General features: G+C 41.0%; 1 protein-coding gene across 5 annotated transcripts in view; it reads right to left on the bottom strand.

Moving 5' to 3' along the window:
- Nucleotides 1–24,019, bottom strand: part of LOC118361197 (lethal(3)malignant brain tumor-like protein 4) — a 125,313-nt gene that overhangs the window by 32,423 nt on the left and 68,871 nt on the right. For all 5 annotated transcript variants that reach the window (XM_052483802.1, XM_052483804.1, XM_052483805.1 and 2 more), the window contains exon 17: nt 18,249–18,316. In XM_052483802.1, the coding sequence (XP_052339762.1) occupies nt 18,249–18,316 (68 nt within the window). The remainder of the gene's footprint in view (nt 1–18,248; nt 18,317–24,019) is intronic.

Genomic DNA, 24,019 nt, shown 5'->3' with positions numbered 1-24,019 from the left:
ACATGATACTGTGTGTTCCATACATAATACTGTGTGTTCCATACATAATACTGTGTGTTCCATACATGATACTGTGTGTTCCATACATGATACTGTGTGTTCCATACATGATACTGTGTGTTCCATACATGATACTGTGTGTTCCATACATATACTGTGTGTTCCATACATAATACTGTGTGTTCCATACATGATACTGTGTGTTCCATACATAATACTGTGTGTTCCATACATGATACTGTGTGTTCCATACATGATACTGTGTGTTCCATACATGATACTGTGTATTCCATACATAATACTGTGTGTTCCATACATAATACTGTGTGTTCCATACATGATACTGTGTGTTCCATACATGATACTGTGTGTTCCATACATGATACTGTGTGTTCCATACATGATACTGTGTGTTCCATACATGATACTGTGTGTTCCATACATGATACTGTGTGTTCCATACATGATACTGTGTGTTCCATACATGATACTGTGTGTTCCATACATGATACTGTGTGTTCCATACATAATACTGTGTGTTCCATACATGATACTGTGTGTTCCATACATGATACTGTGTGTTCCATACATGATACTGTGTGTTCCATACATGATACTGTGTGTTCCATACATGATACTGTGTGTTCCATACATGATACTGTGTGTTCCATACATAATACTGTGTGTTCCATACATAATACTGTGTATTCCATACATAATACTGTGTGTTCCATACATGATACTGTGTGTTCCATACATGATACTGTGTGTTCCATACATGATACTGTGTGTTCCATACATAATACTGTGTGTTCCATACATGATACTGTGTATTCCATACATGATACTGTGTGTTCCATACATGATACTGTGTGTTCCATACATAATACTGTGTGTTCCATACATAATACTGTGTGTTCCATACATAATACTGTGTGTTCCATACATAATACTGTGTGTTCCATACATAATACTGTGTGTTCCATACATGATACTGTGTATTCCATACATAATACTGTGTGTTCCATACATAATACTGTGTGTTCCATACATGATACTGTGTGTTCCATACATGATACTGTGTGTTCCATACATAATACTGTGTGTTCCATACATAATACTGTGTGTTCCATACATAATACTGTGTGTTCCATACATGATACTGTGTGTTCCATACATGATACTGTGTGTTCCATACATGATACTGTGTGTTCCATACATGATACTGTGTGTTCCATACATAATACTGTGTGTTCCATACATGATACTGTGTGTTCCATACATGATACTGTGTGTTCCATACATGATACTGTGTGTTCCATACATGATACTGTGTGTTCCATACATGATACTGTGTGTTCCATACATGATACTGTGTGTTCCATACATGATACTGTGTGTTCCATACATGATACTGTGTGTTCCATACATGATACTGTGTGTTCCATACATGATACTGTGTGTTCCATACATGATACTGTGTGTTCCATACATGATACTGTGTGTTCCATACATGAATACTGTGTGTTCCATACATAATACTGTGTGTTCCATACATAATACTGTGTGTTCCATACATGATACTGTGTGTTCCATACATGATACTGTGTGTTCCATACATGATACTGTGTGTTCCATACATAATACTGTGTGTTCCATACATGATACTGTGTGTTCCATACATGATACTGTGTGTTCCATACATGATACTGTGTGTTCCATACATGATACTGTGTGTTCCATACATGATACTGTGTATTCCATACATAATACTGTGTGTTCCATACATGATACTGTGTATTCCATACATGATACTGTGTGTTCCATACATAATACTGTGTGTTCCATACATGATACTGTGTATTCCATACATAATACTGTGTGTTCCATACATGATACTGTGTATTCCATACATGATACTGTGTGTTCCATACATAATACTGTGTGTTCCATACATGATACTGTGTATTCCATACATGATACTGTGTATTCCATACATAATACTGTGTGTTCCATACATAATACTGTGTGTTCCATACATGATACTGTGTGTTCCATACATGATACTGTGTGTTCCATACATAATACTGTGTGTTCCATACATGATACTGTGTGTTCCATACATGATACTGTGTGTTCCATACATAATACTGTATGTTCCATACATAATACTGTGTGTTCCATACATAATACTGTGTGTTCCATACATGATACTGTGTGTTCCATACATGATACTGTATGTTCCATACATAATACTGTATGTTCCATACATAATACTGTGTGTTCCATACATAATACTGTGTGTTCCATACATAATACTGTGTGTTCCATACATAATACTGTGTGTTCCATACATAATACTGTGTGTTCCATACATGATACTGTGTGTTCCATACATGATACTGTGTGTTCCATACATGATACTGTGTGTTCCATACATGATACTGTGTGTTCCATACATGATACTGTGTGTTCCATACATGATACTGTGTGTTCCATACATGATACTGCTTTTAGCACAGAGAGACAGTGGCAGAGAGAGTGAAAGGAGGATACCTGTACAACTGAATGCATTCAACAGAGATGTGTCAGCCTGCTCCCTCTGGAGCAGAGAGGGGTTGGGGGGTCTGCCTTAAATCGCCATTCACGTCATCGGCACCGGGGAGCAATTGTCATTGTGAGTTAACTGCCTTCAAACCAGTGACGTTTTGGTTACTGGCCCAATGCTCTTTACCACTGCCGCCCCATTACAGTCATTCGTGAATACATTTTACGTATGGTTGGCCCCGGGAATCGACCCCACAATCCTGGCATTGCAAACGCCATGCTTTACCAACTGAGCCATACAGAACCACAGAGAGGCGCGAGAATACATTTACACACAATATATTCAAATCGAGAAAAAAAATCTAAATTGCGTAACTATCTGTCACGACCTGATCTGTTTCACCGGTCTTTGTGCTTGTCTCCACCCTCCTCCAGGTGTCGCCCATCTTCCCAAGTACTAATAATACCTGTGTTTTCTGGTTTGTCTGTTGCCAGTTCGTCTTGTTTGAAAAGCTTAGCGTTTGTCCTGTCAGCTCCTGTCTTTTCCCAGCCTCTCTTTTTCCTCACCCTCCTGGTTTTTGACCCCTGCCTGTCCTGACCCTGAACCCGCCCCCCTGACCACTCTGCCTGAGCCTGCCTGTCGTCCTATACCTTTGCCTCTGTTGTTGTAATAAACATTGTTATTTTGACACTGTCTGCATCTGGATCTTACCTTATCCTGATAGTTATCACTACATTCAGGAGGTGTGTGTCACCGAGGCTACTAGTTTTTAAAATTGGTTTAGGTGAATAAAATGTTTTGGAGTGTAGCGTAACAACCACATTATACACTCTGATCTACTGGAGCCATTTATGATATCTTGTAACATCCTAATATGACACAGACATGTTTCATATAGGGATTAATGACACGGAGGATATTGGGTACAGAAGTCTGGCTATACACAGATAAAACATTCAAATCAAGGCAGCAGACTCTACAAACTGCAATTACATTTTCTATAAGCCACTATGTCAAAACAAACAACTGTTCTGAATCACTGCACATGCACACTAACCCCCCACAAAGACACAAAGGGCTTGAGCAATCATTCATGCACACACACACACACGATGCACTGACAAATACAGGTCAGCAGAGAGCCTAGTCATTACTAAGCACACCCAGTGCATAACCTTCTCTGCCTCCCTCCTTCTCCCTCCTCCCCTTCCCACCCCAAAATCAGCAGTTGGTAAGACATGAGGACCCTGTGTAGGAAGTGAGCGGGCAGGGGCGCGACGGACTCGCCCTAGTTATCGGCCGAGCTGGCCATCCAGCTTCTTCCTCAGCTGCTATGGCAACAGACAGATTATACGCTGTCAGGACTGTTTACTGCCCCCTTAAGCCAAAATAACGGTAATTACAGATGGCACCGATTCGCCACTGATAACACACATGTCCTCACAACAGTGACTGGCAATGACATCAAAACCAACTTGATATTTAAACAAGGATTATTGTGGATGGCATAGCACTAAACCAACCCAAAAAGATCCATTCAGGCTTTCACCTCTACCCTGAAATTCCAACTGCCTCAAAAGCTCTGCTGTTTCATACCAGCGTGATATGTAAATAAAGATATGTGAGAAGACAGAAAAGATTGCAGCAGCTTTAGCCCATATTCAACAGGGAAATGTGAGCAGGCCACGGGAGGTGGGGGCCACTTGGGCGCTAGAAAATGATTGTGTCTGGGGTGCACCTCTCCCCAGCCAGTATCAGATAGGGACCATCTGTTTCCCTGCACAGTTTGGAGACTGAGATATGACCTGCTCTTCCTTATTCAGTATAGAGAGAGCGAGAGAGATCGAAAGAGAGCAGGCGAGAGAGAGCGAGAGGAGACTCTGGGGCTACGACAGATTGCCATCCAAAGAGAAAGAGAGCTGTGCATCACATAGTGAATCCTCAAAAAGGTGCAGAGTAGTGAGAGTTATATAGAGTTGTGTGTCATGCTGCATCTATGGGAGGCCCAATCAGTCTCATACACACACTCTTCTACTGTTATTCCACAGTGGGAACTGGAAACGCAAGTCACGAGTCAAGATATTTCAATTGCAGTAGGCGAGGATGACCTGATTACAATAACACAATCATTTATCACATTAAAATAATTCACATTATTCATACAGATGGATTGCCCTGACACTGAGTGTATTCAACCATAAGAAAGTTATGAATTAATCAAAACCAGAATATGATTGTCTTCTAGGGCGGGACAAGAAATGTAAACTATAGCGCCATACTGATCATTGCAGTGTCACAGTACACACATGTTTTAACTATACTACAGTGTTGAGGTACTCGAGTCCAGGACTCATGACTCGTCTCATACTAAACCAGTGGTGACTCGGACACCACCAGTTGTAACTTTGTTGTCAGAAAATCTCTCTTTTGCATATTTCAACATGCTAGCTTAGGGGTTCCCGTGACCCCATTTTGTTTCCATGTGAAAAAATTACATCATTTAACAGCCAATGTTTATTTTTATTTGCAGCTATGACAGTCAATGCAACTTAATGTATCTTATCTCGCCACCACTAATGAGATGGGTGTGCTTGACGCATGTCGCGCCGGAGCTTCTCAAAGTCGGGAGGCGTGGTTGACAGTGCGTACCTCATCTCTGCTGTCACATCCAACCTGGATGGATATTTGGTTTTAATACAGACGAGAGCACTGAATCCAGCTTCACACAGATATGAAGGGTACCATGACTTTTATGGTGCTTTAAAGACAACTGGGAACTCTCAAATAAAAAATATGGAGGTCAAATCATGACATCAGTGATCTTCAGGTAAGAAAGTCAGAGCTTTAGAAAGAGACCAGAGTTCCCGAGTTGGAAGTCTGAGTTGGATGACGGGTCAAAGCGATTTTTTTCCCAGTCAGAACATATTTTTTTTCTAGTTCCCAGTTGTCTTGAACACACTGAAGTTGGATCCGAGTTCGTCGTTCCGAGTTCCCGGTTGTTTTGAATGCGACATTAATGCTCAAAAGTAGATATTATTCCCTTTTGAGTCAAGAACCAAAAACACCTTTCGGTCACATGACAGCTCAATCAGCTGTTCGATTTCACTTACTGGCATGTCAACTGAGCCAGGATCCCAGTCAAACGGATTGGGAATTAGGTCCCAAAGTGCTCTTCCAAGCGTTGGAGGTGAGCAGTCTGTGCTCAGCTCTTTTGCCGCCAGCTGTTCTCAGTGTATCATACAATGTGTCCATATGGCAGAGGGAGACACATTCATAGAATGCAGAGGCCTGCCCGCCGTCCCGCCATAGATGGAGCCCCATCTGTGTAAAAGCCCACCATTCAATCCCACGGAATCAGTTTTTCCTCAATATTGCCACGCAGCACACTGAACATCCCCTGTGTCGTTTCATGCTCGAGAATTGTGAGACAGAACAATAAGTCCTCGTGAATACCATCCAACATGTATAGTGAACAAAAGTCCATGTCTGGACCTCTCGGCCCTCACAGCTAACATCCATTTGGAGAGCATAAGCTGGGGAGTTTGAGTCGTTCAGTCAGTTTCCTCTTGATTGCTAGCAATAACACAAATAAAGTATGCTATCTGACAAAGGTATCGACGGGAGTTTCTAGGTCTCTGCCTCCCCACACATTGTTTTCACCATATCAATTGTGGCCGGTAATATCAAAGTCTCTGCAACAGTGTGTGGTTTCATAGCTTAGCGGCCCTAGACGTTCACCATGAGAATGATTTAAGTACAACGCTCAAGTGCTCTCTGGTTGTATTATGTCCTTTAGATTTGAAAACTTTTCATTTCAATTTTTAAGATTTACCACATTACAATGATTTTGAGATACAAAATATGATATCGTCTTTTTATATATTTTATTTCTTCAGGATTTTGGAAATTCTCCCGCGACCCCATGTTCATATTAGGTGACCCCACATGGGGTCATTTGGGCAGCTCTGTCCTAGCTACAACAGCAAATGTTTAGGTAACTGGATGATCTATTTAGCCTTACAAATGTGCAACAGTAACTACTTTTCCACAACAGCTGTGATGGAAACAAGAGGTTTTGGTACAATGTAATAAATGCAGAAAGATAATTTGTTTGTTCCACATGGTGGGATCTTTTTGTGTCTGTAAAATTTTAAAAATGCAAGAAATGGCGGTGGAAAGGCCTATAATATGCAAGTATTGATATAATTACTTTAGTAAACTTTTAGTGATACTTAAGTACATTGTATCCCTGGCTATTTAAAAATAAAAATACAATTGTGCCGTCTGGTTTAATATAAGGAATTTGAAATTATCTATACTTTTACTCAAGTATGACAACTTAGTAATTGTTCCACCACTACAGCATTTAAGTGTGTCTGTGTGCGTCATCTATTTTTTTATCTGGACACTTTCTGTTTACCTGGGATTTTTCTTTATTGTAGGCTACTACCACTTTTAGTCTTTATCACATTGCCTTTATCATGTGAATCCTTAAAGACAGGGGTGGGGCCGGCTAAAGAGGGTGTGAACATGCTGAATAGGTGTAGACAAAGGAGAGCTCTCTAGTAGGTTCCAAAATAAGGCCCTTTTCTGAAAAGGGAGTTTACAAGTTTATCAACTTTCAAAGCAGAATTACTTTCCTATTGTTCCTCTGCTGTGTATGATATACCATTTTGTAGCTCCGAGTCTCTACTTTTTATCCAATGTAAAACACTGAAATTCAAATTGTGCTACATAAGACCGAATCCAGGTGGAGAGTCACATGTGGAATCATGTAATAACCAAAGAAAAGTGTTAAACAAATCCAAATATATTTAATATTTGAGCTTTGCACACTCTTGGCATTCTCTCAACCAGCTTCACCTGGAATGCTTTTCCAACAGTCTTGGAGTTCCCACATATGCTGAGCACTTGTTGGCTGTTTTTCCTTCGCTCTGTTTTCCAACTCCTCCCAAATCATCTCAACTGGGTTGAGGTTGGGTGATTATGGAGGCCAGGTCATCGGATGCAGCGCTCAATCACTGTCTTTGGTCAGATAGCCCCTACACAGTCTGGAGGTGTGTTTCTGTCATTGTCCTGTTGAAAAACAAATGTCAGTCCCACTAAGCGCAAACCAGAAGGGATTGCGTATCGCTGCAGAATGCTGTGGTAGCCATGCTGGTTAAGTGTGCCTTGAATTCTACATAAATTACTGACAATGTCACCAGCAAAGCCCCCCCCATCCCCACAAATTCACAGTCTCCTCTGAACAGTTGATGTTGAGATATGTCTGTTACTTGAACTCTGTGAAGCATTTATTTGGGCTGCAATTTCTGAGGCTGGCAACTAATGAACTTATCCTCTGCAGCAGTGGTAACTCTGGGTCTTCCTTTCCTGTGGAGGTCCTCATGACAGCCAGATTCATCATAATGCTTGATGATTTTTGTGACTGCAACTGAAGAAACTGTCACAGTTATTGACATTTTTCGGGATTAACTGACCATGTCGGAAAGAAGATGGACTATCATTTCTCTTTGCTTATTTGAGGTGTACTTGCTATAATATAGACTTGGTCCAAAATAGGGCTAACTTCTGTATACCACCCCTACCTTGTCACAACACATCTGATTGGCTCAAACGCAGGAAAAAAAAAATCCACAAATTAACCTTTATTAACAAGGCACACCTGTTAATTGAAATGCATTCCAGGTGACTACCTCATGAAGCTGGTTGAGAAAAATGCCAAGAGATTGCAAAGCTGTCATTAGGGCATTCAGAGGCCACAAAGGGGGAAAGGAAATCAAAATCCAAGCCCAGTCCATTCGATTAGTCCAGGACCTGTCTGCTAGGCTGAGAGAGAGACGCAAGGAATACATTCCAATCAGACAGTTCATTGGAGTAAAATTGGATCAAGTCTCAGTTCCGCTGGAATTCCCCTAATTAAAGCTACAAAAATAATTCCCAGTTGAAGGAGTGCTCTCTGTGGGTATGGACAGGATGCCCAACGCAAAGCATGGAATTCAGGACACTGAAGCCCTAATTAAAGCTACAAAAATAATTCCCAGTTGAAGGAGGAGAGCTCTCTGCTTTGAGAAGGAACAAACCATCAGCTCACTAGGCTACATGTACAGTGATGCTCAATACAATGGGAGTATACTGTGAATGTTCCCAAGTAACTGTTCTGTATATATGAATGGGAGTGTAACAATAATGGGAGTGTGCCATTGGGAATGGGCTAAATGGACACTGAAAAGACAGGTGTATATGTGAAAGGGCGTGTAGGTGTAATAAAGCTTCTGTCAATAACTGTTCTATGGATGTCCATGTGTGTGGAGTGAATAGGTGTATATATGAATGGGAGTGTAGGTGTATATGTGAATGGGAGTGTAGGTGTATGTATGTGAATGGGAGTGTAGGTGTATATATGAATGGGAGTGTAGGTGTATATATGAATGGGAGTGTAGGTGTATATGTGAATGGGAGTGTAGGTGTATATGTGAATGGGAGTGTAGGTGTATATATGAATGGGAGTGTAGGTGTATATATGAATGGGAGTGTAGGTGTATATGTGAATGGGAGTGTAGGTGTATATGTGAATGGGAGTGTATGTGAATGGGATTGTAGGTGTATATATGAATGGGAAGGTGGGGGAGTGTAGGTGTGGGATATGTATATGAATGGGAGTGTAGGTGTATATATTAATGGGAGTGTAGGTGTATATGTGAATGGGAGTGTAGGTGTATATGTGAATGGGATTGTAGGTGTATATATGAATGGGAGTGTAGGTGTATATGTGAATGGGAGTGTAGGTGTATATGTGAATGGGAGTGTGAGAGATGGTGAATATGAATATATGTACGACGGTGGGAGAGAATGGGTGTGTGGATGCATAGGGTATATGTTGGGGGGGGTGAATGAGAATGGATGAGTAAGTTGATGGATGGATGGGTGTCAGAGGTAGGGAGGGTGGGAGGTAGGGACTGGAGGTCGACTGATTAATTAGGGCCGATTTCAAGTTTTCATAATCGGTAATTGACCTTTTTGGACGCCGATTACGGCCAATTATAAGCTTGGCTTGGGTGGGCAAGAATAGGATGTAGGGACTAGCTTAGCTTGCGTGGGCAGGGATGCAAGCTTAGCTTGGGTGGAGTAAAAGGGGGAGAAAACTGGGAGGGGAAGTGGAGAGGGATGGGTTTGCCTTGGGAGAGAGAGAGAGAAGGAAGGATTTAACTATACTACAATTGTATTAATTGTACTTATTTTAGTGACTTGCAAACCTGCTGTAAAATGAATAAGAGTTCCGTACAGATTAGGAGAGGATATCGAGTCATTATCATTCCTTGTTTGTCATTATAGCTAAGATCCAATGATAGTTATTGGTGAGAGTGGAGAGGGGCTCTCCAAGGGGTCGGACCGGGGGAGCTGAGACGGCATCAGACACTTCCCTGAAGTATGTGTGGGGCCTCCACTCATCTCACTTCAGTCTCTAGGTGGACCACACTCTCCCAAACCCCTACCAGCCACATTCATTTAAGTGGCAGTCTTTCGCCAATGTATGTAGAATGACCTAATCCACAGACGTCTGTTACATTAGGAGAGGAGTTTGAGTTTAAAAGCCCTAAAAAGGCATAGAGCCTCAAAGTACAAAAAAGTCATTTGTTTTATGTTTTCCGTGTGTTCTCTGTTAAATGTCTGCTCAGCCCACATTCTCTAAATGCACTGAGTGTACAAAAAAATGAATAATTCCTAAACTTAGCTGACAGATAGTTAATCCAGAGATTCTAACCTTTGCCCGGATTCGGCAGTCCCGTCCAGATCATCACGGCATTTGTAGTTCTTTATGATTGCCATATCAGCAGCTAATTAGCATTTCATATTGCGGGGGGGGGGGGTGTAAATACAGGCAAATGCATTGATGAAAGTCACTTTATCCTAGAAAGATATACGCGGATTGCAAAACGTTATGCAACGGTAAGCCTACATGAAACACAGCCCTTTTTTAAAAGTGTTTCTAAAATCCCCTTTGGGAAGAATTAATGGTGGAAAAACAATTGGAACCATTTCCTTGTTATGGGTATTATGACTCATACTGTGGAACTCTATTTGATTTTTTTTCTAAATAACTCATGACCTACAGCAGGGGTCTTCAACAGGTTAATTGCGTGTACTCAAACTGTCATAAACAAATCTCAAAAGAATCAGACAACGCAAGCTCCCAGCTACTATCTGTCTAATCAACACAACATTGATATTATCCTACCCCTGGTCAACCCCTATTGGCTTAAAAAATAACAAAATATCTGCAAATTCATTTCCAGCAATATTGCCCCTGTCTGTCTGTGTGGTGCGTGTGTTTGTCTATCACTCTGTGTGTAGCCAGTTGATGTGATAACCATCTTGTGGGTTGACAGAAATACTTTCCCCAAAACCTTCTCAATTAAATGTTAACTGCAAAGTAGGCTTACCTGGAAGAAGTATATCATGAGTGAGAACAGTATATATATTGTATCTATTTGTTATTTGCAAACTTTGCCATGAAATGAGCAGCAAAAGTACAGAATCATTGCTAGACCTGCACATTAGACATCACACTCCTCACTTGCTACTGTAGATGCGCAATTAAAGGGCCAGAAGCGCAATTAATGGGGAATTTAAATTTGTTAGTGTTCTTCCAGACATGTAACATTTTTCTCCTGATGTGATTTAAGCATTGACATGGACTAAGAACATCAATTGTTTTTTGTCTAAAAGTAAATCAATATCTAAAACCAGGAAAAATAAGGTGACAAAACAATTTGGGAAAATATAAAACAACATTTTATTGGGCCACCCTTAGAGTTGTGTAATTTACCAGTTCTTTTGACAGAAAACAGCATTACTTTATATTGTACACTAAGGACACAGGGAAGAGGAGAAGAATGTGCCTATTTGCAGCTAGAAAAGTAACTCTCGTGCTAGAAAAGGTTGGAACTCCTGATCTACAGCAATGCTTTAAGTCGACGACAAAACATGTCAGATACTTAGGATGCATAATAAGTGACAACAAACAACAAATACAACTTTATCCCGTTACTAAACAATTTGAAAGCAGATGTAATTAAAATGGGAAATCTTCCCAAAATTCTTACAAGTAGAATAAATCTCTTCAGAATGGCATAACTCCCAAAGTTAATATATTTATTCCTCGGTAATACCAATTACCCCAGTGAAGACATTCTTTAAGAAAGTATACTTGGTCATAACAGACTGTATATGTGACTCGTTTCAGGAAACTAGGCGTATGTCGCACGCCACTACTTCACAGGAGAGCCATTTTTTGGCAGAAATGCCTTCTGGAACATGTGAACTTTCATGTGCTTTAATAACAAACCTGTATTCTATCCATAAAGTAGAAAAAAATTGTTAAATTATGAGCCTAGTTGGTTTAGCCATGGAAGACAGGAACCTTCCCTCTAGCCATGATTGGCTGAGATAATGGATGGGCTGGACATGACCGGAGATGAGCTTGGATTGGTCTGCAATGTAGCATGCTTCTGTCTATAACATGAGTTGTTCAGTACGTGTTGACAGTCCTTTCTACTGTGCCGTTTAAAAAAAAGATATAACGTTTGCCATCGAGAACGATAAAAGCTTTGATATTTTTATCAACAACATTGATAACCTGAATTTAGCAGGCGTTGTCGACAGATCTTTTGAAAAAAGTGATGGGCTGAGTGATGGTCAGAGTGAACCGGAGTGACTTGACACAATGCTGGCCAAACAAGATATAGCTGCAAACAAAACGGAGTTAAATGATTCCAGTCTGCCGTGAAGCATTCATCCATGTATATGGGCAAGAGTCTAGCTACATTTTCAGATATACGTTTCTAATTTAGTTAGAAAGTCATTTTTATTGCAAGTTAAAGCGTACTGTTAGTTAGCTAGGAAACATTGCTTGCTGGCTAGCTAGCTAGCTAGCTAACGTTACGTGTATGATCTGTGTAGTAATATTATTTGAATCAGAAATCCATTTGCATTGCTAGTTGAACCTAGTTTGTTAGCTTTAGCTACATGCAGATTCATACTACAGCTATGACAATGTTTGAACTTGGTAGTAGTATGAGTTGGGATTATGCCGAGTCATTGTTAAGCTAGGTAGCTATCTACATGTCTAAAAAAAAGATTCCACATTAGCCGGTTTATTACATGACCCATCAAATTAACCAGGTGTGTCTGGGGGATGATTACGGCCATCTATTGTATTTCATGAACATGTGTACATGTCTTGACAATAGTGACCCATCCACTTAGCTAGGTGTGGCTTGGGGGTAGTTATAGCGTTTCCTTCACATGACCCATCAATTTCGAAAAGGGTATCGGGGTAAGCCTCATCTAATAATGATCAAATATTTATAAAAACGTTCTGTTTTTGATATTGCTACTATGCAATTAACCACTACAGTGTAGCATTTACACCTTCTGTATCCTGTGCAAGTCACAAATAAATGTTGATTTGATTTAATATAAGTGTTTACCACATTGCCTCACATGTGAATCCTTAAAGAGATGGATGGGGCTAAAGCTTAAGAGAGTGTGAAGGATGCCAAATGGGTGTAGACAAAGAAGAGCTCTCCAGTAGGTATCAAAATATTCAAGGGCCATTTTCTCAGAAGAAGGGTTACAAGTTAATTCACTTTCAAAGCAGAATTATGTCCCATTGTTCCGCAACTGCAGTGTATGATATAACATGTTGTAGTTCGGAGTCTCTACTTTCATCCAATGTAAAAAACACTATTTCAGTTTTGCTACATAAGACCGAATCGAGGCGGACGGTCACAGATGGGCAAATAAAACTCACATGCAATAAAAAGGAAAGTTTCACATCTTCCTAAGTCTGAGGCTGGTTATAGGGTTGAATATTTTCCCGGTATTTTAGAAATGTTCCTTACCGAGAATAAATCACTTTTCTCCCGGATAGCCCGATACTTCCCGCCAAAATCGGAAGAGCCATTCGAAAGCATTATAAAGCATATAAGTGTCTGGATTTGTGTAGAGATTTGATCAGCATGACAATTCTAAACTGATGCTACCTGAGCCTGATGAGCCCTATATTAAATACATTCAAATGAGAACCTACATTAACATTTAATAAGCCCAAAAAAGCCTATATGATTGTGCCGTTATCCAATACATATATGATATGGGCTACTGCACATGACAGAAAAAGCCCGTAGATATAGCTAGCTATATGCTATCTTTGGTCAATAAAGGAAACTAGCTCCAGCAGGCTAATATTTTTTGGTGTAAACTGCATTACTGTACTGTATTATATGGACAGGAAGTACACACATCGTTCAAACCATGATAAAGCAGAAGAGAACATGCCATTCTGGTGCAACACATGCGGCCTACGAAGTTACAAGTGTATAGGCTAGCGAATTTGATTTTAACTTTGAAATATAATAGAGCCTATTTATAATTAGTAGGCTGACGCATATATAGCCTACCTTTCATAATTCCCCTGTTATTAGCCTACCTCCTCTTTCTCTCTCTTTTGTTGCTTCATTCATTCCTGCTTTCAACAGTTAAATGAAATACATTTCGTTGTCCTTATCTTCATCATTCTAATGACATCCTTGAATAATATAGGACTAGAATTAGATGCAGAAGGCTTTCACTTCTCTTTAAGAAGATTGAATGGTTATGGGTCTGAATAAATAACTGCTATATCCTACAGCCGTTCGCTCTTCTTTCAAACTACGCGTGAGTTGGCTGCTGTATTTAACGTTCAAACAACAAACAAAAAGAGTGATTGCATTCCACTTCGAATAATCTATTGGTTTAAGAAATAAATAATGTCCAGCAAGCTATTCTAGTCTAGCTTTTCCTGCATGGGACTCCAAGAGCTAAGGAGCATTTTTATAAGGAGAGGCCAGCGAAGCTCAGGTGCTTGCGTATTGTGCAAGAGACAAAGCCTATGTTAGAAGCTTATTATGTAATAACCAATCATTAATTAGCTACAGTATATACAGTGCATTCAGAAAGTATTCAGAACCCTAGACTTTATCTACATTTTGTTACGTTACTGCCTTATTCTAAAATGGGTTAAATAGTTTTCCCCCCTCATCAATCTACACACAATACCCCATAATGACAAAGCAAAAACAGGTTTGTATAATTTTTTTCATATGCATAAGTATTCAGACCCTTTACTCAGTACTCTGTTGAAGCCACTAAGGCAGTGATTACAGCCTCGAGTCTTCTTGGGTATGACGCTACAAGCTTGGCACTCCTGGTTTGTCTTGGCTGTGTGCTTAGGGTCGTTGTCATGATGGAATGTGAACCTTCGCCCCAGTCTGAGGTCCTGAGCGCTCTGGAGCAGGTTTCATCAAGGATCTCCCTGTACTTTGCCATGTTTATCTTTCCCTCGAGCCTGACTAGTCTCCCAGTTCCTGCCACTGAAAAACATCCCCACAGCATGATGCTGTCACCACCATGCTTCCCCGTAGGGATGGTGCCAGGTTTCCACCAGGCGTGACACACTTGGCATTAAGGCCAAAGAGGTCAATCTAGATTTCATCAGACCAGAGAATCTGAATCTTGAGTCCTTTAGGTGCCTTTTGGCAAACTCCAAGAGGACTGTCATGTGCCTTTCACTGAAGAGTGGCTTCTGTCTGGCCATTCTACCATAAAAGCCTGATTGGCGCAGAGTGCTGCAGAGATGGTTGTCCTTCTGGAAGGTTCCCCCATCTCGACAGAGTGACCTTAGAAAGAGACCTTACAGAGCCTTGGTCACCTCCCGAACGGAGAGAGGTGAGGAGAACAGAGAGAGGTGAGGAGAACAGAGAGAGGTGAGGAGAACAGAGAGAGGTGAGGAGAACGGAGAGAGGTGAGGAGAACAGAGAGAGGTGAGGAGAGATGAACGGAGAGGAGAACGGAGGAGGTGATGAGAGGAGAACGGTGGGAGGTGAGGACAAGAGAACAGAGAGAGGTGAGGAGAGGAGAACAGAGAGCAGTGAGAGAAAATCTAGAAGAGGAAGAGACGATTTGCATCTCCGTGCCCTCTGCGGTCTGTCACCTGTCGGTGGCAAGGGGCGGGGCTCCACCACACATCACTCTCTCACGTTCTCTCTCTCTAGCCACGGCCGAATAAAGTGACTGAAGTAGTCCTAACAACAACCAAACGCTACCTTCACACCTGTCACTGTATCACAGTCTGTCACATCTGACCCTTTCAGAAGGGATTGCAGCGATGAGAGAGTCCAAGGGTGGGGTGATCCGGCAAGTCTATTCTGTTCTGACAACTTGCCATCCTACAGCTGATGAGAAAAATAACAAAAAATGTAAAAAGAGGAAACAAATGACAAGAATGGGCATTTCTGCTGCGGGGAGTGAGAAGTATGAGATTCCTGTGTATTCTTCAGTTTAATTTCTCTTTGTGTGTTGATCTCTCCCCATCTTATCACATTGTCAGTACAGAATGTACTAAATGAAATCCAGGCCCCTGAATCAATCCTCCACAGTAGAGTCAGGATCAGTTCACTCAGTTCGGTGAAGCAGCAGAGAACAAACCCATGGCAGAAACAATTGGGGCCTTATGGCCTGGAGGTAAGGCGAGTGTGGTGTGTGTTAAAGTGTGTGTGTTTACTATATGTGTGTGTTTGGCTCTCTGTGTGGGTGTGTTTACTATATGTGTGTGTTTGGCTCTCTGTGTGTGTGTGGGTGGTCTGGCTGGCAGCTGCTCCGGCCGTGGCAGTAATGCGTTCTGTCGTCACACCTAGAGCTCTTTCCCCTCCTCTTATCATCCTCACAGGAAGGGCTGCTGTCGCGGGAGCTAAAATTAGTATCGCACTCTGATAGGCCGTAGGAGAAATGCACTCGGCCTGAAAAGGGCTCCATTCAGGCGACGCTGTGTTTCTTTTTCCTTGGTAGAAACTGACAGCTTAACAAAGGAAAAGGCACACGTGCACATACACACTAACCCTCCCTGTGTCCCCCTCTCCCCCTACTTCTCTCCTGCTGACTGCGATTTAAAATGGGTCGTAGGCTCTGTTGGCCATGGAAACCACCCACCAATTCATAACAATCAATGAAGTTATCCGATGAAGGAATCTAGATGTTGTTGGGCCTCAAAATTGCTGAGTAGTTAAAAGAAAAACCTAAAGTGTATTCGGAAAGTATTCTGACCCCTTGACTTGTTGCACATTTCGTTAGGTTACAGCCTTCTTCTAAAAATGTCCCCTCATCAATATACACACACAATACCCCATAATGACAAAGTGAAAACAGGTTTAGACATTTTTGGAAATGGTCAATTCAATGGTACATTCAATTGATTGAACAGGATTTGGGAAGGCACACACCTGTCTATATAAAGGTCCCACAGTTGACAGTGCGTGTCAGAGCAAAAACCAAGCCATGAGATCGAAGGAATTGTCAGGATTGAGGCAAAGATGAACAGAGCAAAGTACAGAGAGATCCTTGATGAAAACCTGCTCCAGAGCCCTCAGGACCTCAGACTGGGGAGAAGGTTCACCTTCCAACAAAACAACGACCCTAAGCACACAGCCAAGAAAACGCAGGGGTGGCTTCGAGAAAAGTCTCTGAATGTCCTTGAATGTCCCAGCCGCCAGAGCCCGGACTTGAACCTGATCGAACATCTCTGAAAAGTACTGAAAATAGCTGTGCAGTGACACTCCCCATCCAACCTGACAGGGCTTGAGAGGATTTGCAGAGAAGAATGGGAGAAACTCCCAAATACAGGTGTGCCAAGCTTCATACCCAAGAAGACTCGAGGCTATAATCGCTGCCAAAGGTGCTTCAACAAAGTACTGAGTAACGGGTCTGAATACTTATGTCAATGTAATATTTCAGTTTAATAATTTATCAATTTGCAAAAGATTATAAAAACCTGTTTTTGCTTTGTCATTGTGGGGTATTGTGTGTAGATTGATGTGGGGGAAAAAACTATTTAATCAATTTTAGAATAAGGCTGTAACGTAACAAAATGTGGAACAAGTCAAGGGATCGGAATACTTTCTGAATGCACTGTATCTAAAGGTTTGCGTTTTACTTTAGGTTTTGAACCACTCTTGAACTCAATTACACATGTGCTCACAGTAATCAAAATGAGTGATTGTGGGGCCAGGTGATCCAGTGACTCATGACTAATACTGCCTTTCTACATGAAAACGACCAATTTCACAGAGAAATTGCCCCGTAACAACCATGACTGACATCTAATACCTCAAGTTAAATTGGGTCTCCGACCCTCCAGTGATGTATATTGCTTGTTGGCAAAACCAGCCATCTTCGTAGAGAGGAACTACCTTTCAAATGCTATGCAGCAGGCAAGCTGCTTATTCAATTAAAACCAGTCACTGGCTGAATCGCTTTTGGTGATGAGACTTAACTTGAAAAGGGGCATTCTGACCCCGTCCAGTGGTATAACAGAGCACAGGATTAAGTGTGTGTGTCTGTGTGTAACATGTTTTCATGTGTATCTGAGCTATTCCTCGTACAAGCAGAAATACAATCGCTATGACGCGTTTTGCATCATATGAACATACGATACTCCGGAGAGCCAGCGAAGCGAGGGAACGCATCCAAATGATGACAGCACATCACTAATACCAATTAACGACAACCTGTGAACCATCTACCCCAGCTGTTTCAATTGAAACTCAGCCCACTCAATGAGGAGGAGGGGGAGAAAGCTGGAAAAGGCCAAATCATGACTTACCTTCGATCATGCTATTCAAGTCAATCTCTTCGTCCTCTTCTTTGACTCGCAGATATTTAGTTGTGAGTCTGGAGAGAAGAGAAAGAGAGAAAGGGGGAAAGAGAGAGAAAGAGAGAGAGAAAAAGAAAGAAAGAGAAAAAGAGAAAGAGAGCGAGAGAGAGAAAGAGAGAAAAAGAGAAAGAAAGCAAAAGAGAAAGAGGAAAAAAAATATTATTTTACAGAGGAAGCAATTCACTTACAGGGCCAGCATTGAAGAGGACCTGCTTTTAGGTCATAACAAAGGAGTGAATATACCCCTGGGATGGCTTACATCAAAGTACAGTATATCGCCATGATGAGAAGGCCTTACCATGAAAACCTTCCAAAATGACTTATTCAAGGCAGAAAGGAGTTAGAGCACTTAACAAAACAAGCAGATTGATTTCTTTTAGCTCACTTTAATCCATTGTCCAGGATAAAAACCTGACTGGCGTTTCGACATCAAGCTGACGTTTCCCTCAGAGTGACCTGACCATGGCACTGAGCTCCTATGTATAGCCTAGTGGCCCATTGAGACAATAATAAGCAAATAATAATAATATATTAAGGTAAATGGCACAAAATAATACTCATAAAAAAGGTCAACAGTGTGTCTGGTTAATCAATAGGCCATGTAATAAATATACATAGGTGATATTTGGGTGTCAGTGAATCTGGAGATACACAGAGACCCTCAAAATCAAGGAAACAACATTATAGAATGAGGACAGTGAAATATCCTTGTTTAGCCCCACAGTGGTCACCAACATTTTCTGAGTCAAGGTCACTTTCTGAGTCAAAATGCAAGCCGAGATCTACCGCTCTGATTTTTATTAACATGACTTTAAAAAAAGGTAAGCCTATGCAACATAAACCAATTATAAACAGTACTGTAACAATGATGTTTGTGCAGTAAGCTATAGGTCCAATACATGTTCACAGCATACTGGCTTTGCTGGAATTTACCTGTCAATGCATTGTTTGGGGATTTAAAAAAAAGTATATTTCAAAATGTGAGGTAGGCTATATGATCACACCGGTAATAGATCCATTGTACTTATTACACAGCTGAATGAGCATACATTTAAATAATTAGCTTTTTACTGGGCTGGTGGTGCCTGCATCTAATGGTCAGTCTCAGCGTAGGGAGAGGGCAGCATACTGAGGGTCCACCTCTTAACATCCCTCCGCTCTCCCTTTCCTCCACTGACACTGACCAAAAAGGGACACTGTCTTCCAGCTGATGGCGTAACTCGAGTAGCACTGCATTATTTCTGCCTCACGCACAAATTCATGTTATTACTCCGATGAACAGAGAAAATGAAGTATTCCTTGATATTAAAAAAGACCCAAGCCGCTAATAATAACACAAGCCTACAGAGACACTTTCCTACTCATTCATTACTGCTGCACTGCTTGTTGTAGCGCCGAGTGGAAATAGGAAGAACGCAAATTTTATGGCTTATAAAAGTGTTGACAATGCTGAGTAAGAACTTAAACATGAACTCACTCATAAAAACAGCAGCTCTTTGCTGTATTCATTGACAGTCTCTCTATTCATGGTTATAAACATTTTAAAATCTCAGTATCAACTTTGCTGTAGCTTTCTTTTATGCCTGCTAGTTACTGCAGAAATGCTCATCTGAGACATCCGACTGGCCAGCTGTCTGGCATAGTGCACTTCATTTCCTCTCCAAGCCCACCGGGAAGGCAGAGTTTGTACCTTCAGACACATGAAATTGCAACAATTTACCTACCCGGCACGCAGGGCAGCTGAATTGGCTGCACCTACCACCAACAGCCCGAGAATAAAAATATATATTTTTTTTACAGAAATGTTTGGTGATCGATTAGAAATGCCTTGGAGATCGACAATCGCGATCGACTTGACCACTGGTCTAAGGAGTACTGCCAGAATGCCTCGCTTTGTTTTAGTTTACGTACGATGTCACCTCCTCTTGTAAACCTGGGATGGCTTACATCAAAGTATTTCACCATGATATAATAAGACATCCCACTATAAAAGTACAACGGCTATATAGCATTAACACCATTGCACCATCTTACAAACTTCTGTACATAAATGGGCAATGTTCTCTTGACAGAGAAAAACATCTGTGTCTGGTGCTGAGGTTACAGTAATGATAGGTCTGTGAATAGTGCTCATTGTGAACGTGGTATCTTCAGGCGTTTGGAAATTGCTCCCAAGGATGTACCAGACTTGTGGAGATGTACAATTATTTTTCTGAGGTCTTGGCTGATTGCTTTTGATTTTCCCATGATGTCAAGCAACGTGGCACTGAGTTTGAAGGTAGGCCTTGAAATACATCCACAGGTACACCTCCAATTGACTCAAATGATGTCAATTAGACTATCAGAAGCTTCTAAAGCCATTACATAATTTTTGGGAATTTTCCAAGCTGTTTAAAGGCACAGTCAACTTGGTGTATGTAAACTTCTGACCCACTGGAATTGTGATACAGTGAATTATAAGTGAAATAATCTGTCTGTAAACAATTGTTGGAAAAATGACTTCTGTCATGCAAAGTAGATGTCCTAACCAACTTGCCAAAACTATAGTTTGTTAACAAGACATTTATGGAGTGATTGAAAAACGAGTTTCAATGACTCCAACCCAAGTGTATGTAAATTTAAACTGTACACAATGTGTAACGCTAACTTGGCTATACAGTGCATTCGGAAAGTATTCAGAACACTACGTTTTCACACACTGTTACATTACAGCCTTATTCTAAAATGGATTAAATACAAAAAAAAATACCCCATAATGACAAAGCGAAAACAGGTTAAGATTTTTGGGCAAATTTATAAAAAAATATATTTGAGACTCTTTGCTATGAATCTTGAAACTAAGCTCACGTGCATCCTGTTTCCATTGATCATCCTTGAGATGTTTCTACAACTTGATTGGAGTCCATATGTGGTAAATACAATTGATTGGACATGATTTGGAAAAGGCACATAGCTGTCTATATAAAAAGGTCCCACAGTTGACAGTGTATGTCAGAGCAAAAACCAAGCCATGAGGTCGAAGGAATTGTCCGTAGAGCTCCGAGACAGGATTGTGTCCAGACAAAGATCTGGGGAAAGGGTACCAAAACATTTCCAAAGCATTGATAGCATCGATAGTCCTCAAGAACACAGTGGCCTCCATCATTCTTAAATGGAATAAGTTAGACTTTTCCTAGAGCTGGCCGCCCGGCCAAACTGAGCAATCAGGAGAGAAGGGCCTTGGTTTGGGAGGTGACCAAGAACCCGAAAAAGCTCCAGAGTTCCTCTGTGGAGGTGGGAGAATCTTCCAGAAGGAGAACCAACCAGTAAAAGGCACATGACAACCCACATGGAGTTTGCCAAAAGGCACCTAAAGACTCTCAGACCATGAGAAACAAGATTCTCTGGTCTGATAAAATCAAGATTGAACTCTTTGGCCTGAATGCCAAGCATCACGTCTGGAGGAAATCTGGCACCATACCTATGGCAAAGCATGGTGGAAGCAGCATCATGCTGTGGAGATGTTTTTCAGTGCAACGGACTGAGAGACTAGTCAGGATCGGGGGAAAGATAAGAGAAAAGTACAGAGGGATTGATGAAACAAACCTGCTCCAGAGCACTCAGGACCTCAGACTGGGGAGAAGGTTCACCTTCCAACAGGACAACAACCCTAAGCACACAGCAAAGACATTGCATGAGTGTCTCTGAATGTCCTCGAGTGGCCCAGCCAGAGCACGGTCTTGAACCCGATCGAACATCTCTGGAGAGACCTGAAAATAGCCTGTGCAGTGACGCTCCCCATCCAATCTAACAGAGCTTGAGAGGATCTGCAGAGAAGCATGAAGAGAAGAAACTCCCCAAATACAGGTGTGCCAAGCTTGTAGCGTCACACCCAAGAAGACTTGAGGCTGTGATCGCTGTGAAAGGTGCTTCAACAAAGTACTGAGTAAAGAGTCTGAATACTTACAGTACCAGTCAAAGGTTTGGACAAACCTACCCATTCAAGGGTCTTTTCTTTATTTTTTTTCTGTTTTCTACACTGTAGAATAATAGTGAAGACTATTAGTCTTCAATTACATGCTCAGAGGCAGTAGAATGAATGCATGATGCCTGGCCTGAATATATCTGGTGGAGCGATTGGGATTAGAGGGCCGCATCACTGTAGCATAACTAGAAAGGACACGGCTATATACACATGATGACATTGACTTAAATAGGAATGTCTGTCTTAGTAAATCTATGGAGCATTACTCTATGGAGCATAAGTTTGAATGCGTAACCTCCAAAAGGCATAACACCTGTCTGCTCCACTTCGGAGAAGTTCCCTCATTGTCATCTCCAGTCAGACAGTGATTTAAAGGAGATTATACTGAGCCAAGTCTTAGAGCGAGTGATGTTTGAAACGCTATTAGCGCGCACCCCGCTAACTAGCTAGCCATTTTACATCGGTTACACCAGCCTAATCTCGGGAGTTGATAGGCTTGAAGTCATAAACAATGCAATTCTTGAAGCACAACGAGGAGATGCTGGCAAAATGCACGAAAGTGCTGTTTGAAAGAATGCTTATGAGCCTGCTGGTGCCTACCACCACTCAGTCAGACTGCTCTATCAAATCATAGACTTAGTTATAACATGATAACACACAGAAGTACGAGCCTTAGGTCATTAATATGGTCAAATCCGGAAACTATCATCTCAAAAACAAGACATTTATTCTTTCAGTGAAATACGAAACCGTTACGTATTTTATCTAACGGGTGGCATCAATAGGTCTAAATATTCCTGTTACATTGCACAACCTTCAATGTTATGTCATAATTACGTAAAATTCTGGCAAATGAGGCGGCCCAAACTGTTGCATATACACTGACTCTGCGTGCAATGAACGCAATATTGCCTGCTAACCTGGATTTCTTTTAGCTAAATATGCAGGTTTAAAAATATATACTTCTGTGTATTGATTTTAAGAAAGGCATTGATGCTTATGGTTGGGTACAGTCGTGCAATGACTGTGCTTTTTTTGCAAATGCGCTTTTGTTAAATCATCCCCCTGCGTTGCATCTATTATATACAACGCAGGAAAAGCTAGATAAACTAGTAATATCATCAACCATGTGTAGTTAACTAGTGATTATGATTGATTGATTGTTTTTTATAAGATAAGATTAATGCTAGCGAGCAACTTACCTTGGCTTACTGCATTCGCGTAACAGGCAGTCTCCTCGCGGAGTGCAATGTAATCAGGTGGTTAGAGCGTTGGACTAGTAAACATTAAGGTTGCAAGATTGAATCCCCGAGCTGAAAAGGTAAAAATCTGTCGTTCTGCCCCTGAACAAGGCAGTTAACCCACCGTTCCTAGGCTGTCATTGAAAATAAGAATGTGTTCTTAACCGACTTGTCTAGTTAAATAAAGATTAAATAAAGGTGTACATTTAAAAAATTAAAAAATACTAATAATACATTAAAAAAAATCGGCCAAATCTGTATCCAAAAATACCCTAATTAATCGGTCGACCTCTACTTGAGATTAGAACACTACATACGGTACCAGTCAAAGGTTTGGACACACCTACTCATTCAAGGGTTTTTCTTTATTTTTACTATTTTCTACAATTGTAGAATAATAGTAAAGACATCAACACTATGAAATAAAAAATATGGAATCATGTGGTAACCAGAAAAGTGTTAAATCAAAATATATTTTATATTTGAGATTCTTCAAAGTAGCTACCCTTTGCCTC

This window comes from Oncorhynchus keta, chromosome 28 (assembly GCF_023373465.1).
Source record: "Oncorhynchus keta strain PuntledgeMale-10-30-2019 chromosome 28, Oket_V2, whole genome shotgun sequence".
NCBI lineage: Eukaryota > Metazoa > Chordata > Actinopteri > Salmoniformes > Salmonidae > Oncorhynchus > Oncorhynchus keta.
The sequence above is the reverse complement of the archived record's forward strand: the minus strand, read 5'-3'. Positions and strand labels throughout refer to the sequence as shown.